Raw genomic sequence first — 6,401 nt, 5'->3', positions numbered from 1 at the left:
GTCAGAGAAGAGCCTTTGCTGAACGGAGGGTGCTGCTTAAAATTATGCCATCTTCAAACATCGTTCTTGAAAGCCTTTCCAGCCGCTCAGTTTCAGTGCCCTGGGGCAAAGCCCCACTGCAGTTACCAGGCTGGGGGGTGCGGGGAAGGTGGGCCCTTTGGAAATCTTGGAGGACAGCCCCAGAGGTTGGGTCCCATCTCACGGGGTGGGGGGGAGGGGGAGGACGGAAGCACAAACCCAGCCGAGGTCGGTGGGCTGCAGGAGCGAGGCGGTACGGGAACTGGCTGTCCTAGCCCGAGGGACTCCAGGAAGGGCCTGTCCAGGCGCAGTGAGCGAGACCGTGGGGCGGAGGAGGCAGACCGCAGAAGCCCGGAGTCCGTCAGGGCCGCCCCTGGGCTGACGCGGGGAGCGCCACCGCGGGCAGCCATTGGGGGGCGCTCAAGCGGGACGGGGTAGCGGCGCCGGCCTCGCCCACACAGCGGACGCCGGCGCGGGCGGCCGATGGGGGGCGCCGTCGCGAGAGGAGCACCGCGGCGCCATCGCTGCCACTCCCGAATGGAGCTTCGGTGCAGGACGCCGGCCCGCAGGCAGGGCCCCCAGGGCCCCGGGGCATCTGCTCTTCCTCTGCTGCTGCTACTGCTGCTGCCACTGAGGCCCGTGGGTGAGCCCCATCCCGCCCCCCCCCCCACCCCCAGGCCTTCGCGGGGCCTCGTCTGACTTCCTCGCCCGGGCCTGACCTGACCGTCACTGCATCCTTCCTCAGGCTGCCTGGCGAGCCAAGCCCCAGGGACACTGCCTGAGCCTGCTTCCGCCGACCCTGGCGTCCCCTGTGGCCCCAATGCCACCTGTCCCTCAGACGAGCCTCGCCTCCCCCGCCAGGCCCCCACCGACCTGTCGCAGCCCATGACCCCCCAGACCCAGACCATGTCTGTTTCTACCGGGTACAACATCTTCCTCAGTGAGTACCGTGGACTCCCTGGGGGAGGAGGGTGCAGGAGCCATCGGAAGGACCCTGGGGACCGAGGGGGGACGGCGGAGGAAGGGCAGGGAGGAGTGAGAAGAGAGCTTCCTCGTACAGGGGTTTGCTGAGCATCTACTGGGGGCCAGGCCTCCCGTCCTGGAGAGGTGGGAAGGAAGGACACTCAGAGGAGCCTGGGGAGCACTGCTGTGTCCCCCCCCCCCCCGCCCCCCCGAGAGCTGACCCAGGCTCCCAGCCAAGGACTTAGAGGATTTCCAGCACAGCTTTCAGGGAGCCACCCCATGGGTGTCTCGGGAGCACCCCCGGGCGACCTTCTCTCCAGCAGCGGCTTTCCATCGTGTTGAACAGAAACCCCCAGAATGATTTCTTATCTTGGAACTCAGTGCCCACAACTGAGCTGCCACCAGAAGCCTGTCTCACAGGGCCCACTGCGTGCAGACACCCCCTCTCCTATGTGGCGCCCAACACGTGCTGGTGCTGGCCCATGCAGGCTGATGTCCCCATCCACACACAGTCCCCCCCCCACACTCCCCGCAGGAAAACCCTGGGGGTGGGTTACTCTGAGGTTAGATATGTGCATTTTCAGTTTGAGAAGTTTTCCAAAGTGGCTGCACGCTCCCCGCAACCGGGGGTGAGTGGTCTGGGCCGGTAACCCTCACCCATTGCTTGGGGCCAGAGCCACTGAGTTTCGTCGGGCAGGTGGTGTGGAGGGGAACCTCCCTGTGCTGAGGTCTGCAGGGCTCCCGGAGGATTCCTGGGGCTCAGCAGATTCGAGGTTGGCTTGCTGCTGAGGTGTCGTCCTTGGGGTGTGTCTGTTCACACCCATGGCCCGTTTTTCTCTTGGGTCGTCTCACTGAATCACAGGAGGGTTCCCAGAGGAGGGAGAGGGGTCTGGCTGGGCCGAAGTATGGGGGGTGGGTGCAGACAGAAACACGGATGAGTTTCTGAAGGATCTGGTCAGAGCTCCAGGCCCAGTGCCATACCAGAATGGGGGGGCTGGGAATGCTCTGGGCCCCCGGTCTGGGGGAGGAGGGACAGGGGTACCTGGGCAGCGCTGAGGCCCTTTAGAAGCTTCAGACTTCCATTTTCATGTGCAAAAAAAGATAGATTGCTGTGGGAAAAGAGAATCACTGCCTGAGTGTGGGCCACAGCTGGAGAGGCAGGAGATGGTCTGAGGGGAGGGAAGGCACCTTGGGGCGGGGTTGCAGGGGCCCATCCTCCAGCAAACTCTCACCTTCCTCCTCAGCCTGCGGCTCCTCCCAGGAGAAGGACCCCACTCTCAGGGACCCAGAGGCCATGGCTCGGCGGTGGCCATGGATGGTCAGTGTGCAGGCCAACGGCACACACATCTGTGCAGGCACCCTCATTGCCTCCCGCTGGGTGCTGACCGTGGCCCACTGCCTGATCTTGTGAGTTGGGGCCTAGGTGGGTGGGTGGAAAGGTATCCAGAGCCACGGGGCCTGGTCATGCTGCCAGCTGGGCCTTCGGCGGCAGCTGTGCTCTGGTCCCAACCCCAGCCTCTCTCTTCACTCTCAGCATGTGCAGGCTGAGTCCTGCCAATTCCTGATTCCTTCCCACAGGGCTGGGCACTTGCTCCCCTCCCCTTGGCTCCCCAGGCCTCAGCAGTCCTGCTGTAGATAGGAGATGGGGGCTTGGAAGCCACTAGCCAGACCTCCTTTCTCTTAGCCGCAGAGAGGAGGTCCTAAGTCCTCTGTCCCACACACTGTTTGCTTCACTTACATACCTTCCTTCCTTCTACCCATAGCCTTTGACCCTCCTTTGATACCCTGGCCTGGTCCCCAGGGGCAGAAAGGGGACGCATCACTCCTCTTGGCTTGCTGGGGCCAATAGATGAGAAGACAGGTGCTCCCCGGGGAGTCCGGGCGGCGTGGGGACAAGAGAGAGAGCATGCCCACGTGCCAGGGCCAGGGGAGGGCCTGAGGGCAGCATCCGTGGAAAAGCCTGCTCCAAGCCCAAGGGCTGACCTGGAGATTGAGAGGCATGCTGGGAAAGGAGGCTGGAGGACGAGGCTGTGGCTGATTGATTGCGCCCGGCCTCTGCCACTTCCAGGGCCTGTGCTGGGTACCAGACAGAGTCCAGAGTTTGGAACTAGAGAAAACCAGGTCCACGTCCCAGCTCTGCCACTTCCTGGCTGTGTGGCCTTGAGCCTGTTTGCTGGGCTTCTCTGAGCCTTGGTTTTCCTCTCCGTAAAGTAAAGGGTTGTTGTAAAGGGCAGGACCACACAGCGGATGTGCAGAGGGCCCTGTTCACAGCTGTTGGGAGAGAGGGGCTTGGGGCGGCTTGAAGTAGGTGGGTGGCCTGCCTGGACTGACTCGGAGTGCCACAGCAGGGTGGAGGCCCGGGTGGGTTGCCTGGACCTGAAGACAGACTCCCCTCGTGGTCCCCTAGGCAAAATGTTACCTATTCAGTGCGGTTGGGGAGCCCGAGAATAGACCAGAAATCCCCGACGACCTCTGAAGTCCCGGTGTACCAGGTCATCTTGAACAAACGGTACCGGCCCCATCGGTACTGGTCCTGGGTGGGTCGGGCCCACGACATTGCCCTCCTCAAGCTCACGTGGCCGCTCAAATACAACAAGTACGTCTGGCCCATCTGCCTGCCTGGCTTGGATTTTGAGGTGAAGGACGGCTCCCTCTGCACTGTAACGGGCTGGGGACTCCCCAAGTTTGACGGTGAGTCAGAGCCTCTCCGGAACCGGTGGGGGGCGTGGTGGTGTGTGGGGGAGAACCCAGGGTGGGAAGGCCGGGGTCTCTGTGGACAGCTGTTTCTGAGACATCTTCCCTTCGGGCTCTGGTCTCCTTCCCCCTGGGGGGTCTTGGCAGCAAATGCGTCATGACCCTTCAGGCCTGAAGGGTCCCAGAGGCCCATGAGCCCTCAGCCCCAGGCCAGGGCCTGTAAACAGGACTTCCTTGAAGGCAGAGGGGCGCAGAGTGACAGCTTGTCTTGGGCGCGCAATCCCAGGATTTGAAGCAGAAATTTGCAGTGGGAGGAATAGGGTTTGGTGACTGTAGAAAGTTCCCCCAGCGGCCCTGCATGGTTGGCTAAGGACCGTCTGCAGCCAGAGTTGGCTAAGGGCCAGTCTGCAGCCAGTGAACCTCAAGTCCTTTATCTTCCCCGGGGATGGAACAAGGCCCAAAGTGTAGGAGGGTCTTCCCAGGCCCACCCAGGGGCTATTTTCTTAGGAGTTTTAGGAAGGCCCAATCCATTCAGGGAGCCCCTCTTTTCCACAAGGCAGGCGCTCATCCCTTTGGCTTCACGGAACCATCTTGCCTAAAAATAGTCTGCAGTGGTTCCAGTCTGGGGCTGCGGGTGGCTGTTTGTGTTTCCTGCCATGGCCTGTCTGGGGAATGGCTGAGGATGGCCCCCCAGGGGCTCCAGCTAGAGACAGAGTCACACTGGAAGAGAGGGAGGAGGGGACAGGAGGTGGGAGGGCCTAGGGCCCACAGAGTGGGGGTAGGGGGGTGGAGGGGCTCTGGGCTAGCTAGGGTGAAAGAGACCTTTGGGGGAGGCTTAGCAAAGGAGGAATTTGGACCTGAGAGGGGCTGCGCAGGCCTTTGAGCTGGAAGGGTAGAAGCCAAGCTGCTGAGATGGGAACAGACCCCATGGACTGGATGGAGTCTGGTAGGGGTGAGACCAGGCCCGGCGAGGCCAGGCTGAGGGCAGCCTGCTCTGAGATCTCCAGGAGGGCCTCCTCAGAGGCTGGGGGGAGCAGGCCGGCTGCAGCAAGGACAGCCCCCCCCCCCCCCCCGCTGGCAGTGAACCATGGGGGGGACCTGTCCCCGCAGGCGTGTGGCCCCAGTTCCGGAGCATTCAGGAGAAGGGAGTCACCATCCTGAACAGCAAGGACTGTGACAAGTTATACCACAAGACCTCCAAAGTGCCCTCTCTGGTTCGGGTCGTGGACTCCCAGATGGTCTGTGCGGAGGACTTGAACCGGGAAAACTTCTGCTACGTGAGCACCTTCCTCCTTGCTCCCTCACCTCCAGGGGCGCCTGCAGAGATGGGGGGGGGTGCGTTCAGAGGGGAGGGGAGGATGGAGGAAGAGATGGGAAGGGAGAGAGAAGGGGGTGGTGAGAAGAAGGGGGGTGGGAGCCTGAGGGGGGGGGGAGGTGAACGTCTCTGAGGGAGGTCTCCTGGGTCTGGATCTCGAGGACACCTCTCAGCTAGCTGACCCCCTGGGTTGTAGTAGGGGAGCTGCTGTGGAAGACAAGTGGCGTGAGGGTACCTTGCTTTGTCCTTGAGCCGGAGCACATCTCCCTCTGACACTTTTCGTTACACACCCCTCCTGCAGGAGATAAGTGGCGAGCCCTTGGCCTGTTCTGTGGACACTACGTGGTACCTGGTGGGACTGGTGACCTGGGGCCCAGGCTGCGGGAGGAGCGAGGCCCCGCCCATCTACCTGCAGGTCACCGCCTACCAGCACTGGATCTGGGAACGGGTCAGCGGGCAGGCCCTGCCAGCCCCATCCAGGGCCCTGCTCCTGGTGCTCCTGCTGTCCCTCAACCTTGCTGCCCTCTGACACCCTCGTGCTGTCCCCTGGGGGTGCCGTCCTCACCCTCTGGGCCCAGCATGCTGCAGGTGTAGCTCTCCCTGCCCCGCAGGGCAGGGCAGAGCAGAGATGAGGTGCTCAATTAAACGCTTCTCTTCCCCAAGCTGCTTCCTTCCTGAGTCTGCTTGAGTGGGAGGTGAGCGAGCCGGGGAGGGGGGTGGGGTGAGGAGGCAGGGGGGAGAGGGGACTCCAGACTGTCTCTCCTGAAAGGCGCAGAGCCCCCTGGGTCTGTCTCCATCTATAGGTTTGGGGTGGCTCCCGCAGAAAGTGGAGGGAGAGTATAGGAATGATACTGGGGTCCAGAACGTACTCTGTGGGCTGAAATGGGGCTGCTGGGACCCAGGGTGAGGCTGGGGTAAAGGGGCAGCTATATCTGGGCCAGGGCAGGGAATGTGTTTTCTGGGCTACTTTAGTGGGAGTCAGGTTCTCCTTGACTTTGGCTGGAGCCACTCCCCCTCCCACTCCGTCTCTGCCCAGAAGCACTGTAGTGAACTTGGACCTTCCAGCCCTGTGCCCTGCCTAGAGCCTGAGGCAGGTGCCCACGGGGCTCAGACGTTAAGGGTGGCAGCCCTGCCTGTCCAAGAGAGATTAATAGAGGCCCTAGGGCAGAGGGCAGATGCAGCCCCGGCCTGGACATCCCCCAGTCTTTACCAGCAGCTTCTCCGACTTCCGGTGGCCCCTGCCCCTCTGGGCCTCTGTTGACTGGGCCACACAGGAAGCCTCTGGCTTGTATGTGTTGTAGGACCTTAACCACAACCTTAACCTCCTGCATGAGAAGTCCGTAGGCTAGACCGTGAGGCTAGAGTCAGGGTTCTGACTCCAGGCCCACAGCGGGGCTTCTGGGGTTTCTCT

The 6,401-nt window shown here is 62.4% G+C and overlaps 1 protein-coding gene across 1 annotated transcript; it reads left to right on the top strand.

Moving 5' to 3' along the window:
* The first annotated feature begins 472 nt into the window (after window positions 1–472).
* On the top strand, window positions 473–5,646 carry PRSS50 (serine protease 50). The gene is made up of 6 exons (XM_059165169.1): window positions 473–661; window positions 764–958; window positions 2,226–2,388; window positions 3,389–3,672; window positions 4,786–4,952; window positions 5,292–5,646. The coding sequence occupies exons 1-6, from the start codon at window positions 502–504 to the stop codon at window positions 5,517–5,519; spliced, it is 1,197 nt and encodes a 398-aa protein (XP_059021152.1). The 5' UTR covers window positions 473–501; the 3' UTR covers window positions 5,520–5,646.
* The last annotated feature ends 755 nt before the right edge of the window (window positions 5,647–6,401 follow it).

Source organism: Mustela lutreola, chromosome 2 (genome assembly GCF_030435805.1).
Source record: "Mustela lutreola isolate mMusLut2 chromosome 2, mMusLut2.pri, whole genome shotgun sequence".
In the NCBI taxonomy this organism is placed as follows: domain Eukaryota; kingdom Metazoa; phylum Chordata; class Mammalia; order Carnivora; family Mustelidae; genus Mustela; species Mustela lutreola.
The sequence above is the reverse complement of the archived record's forward strand: the minus strand, read 5'-3'. Positions and strand labels throughout refer to the sequence as shown.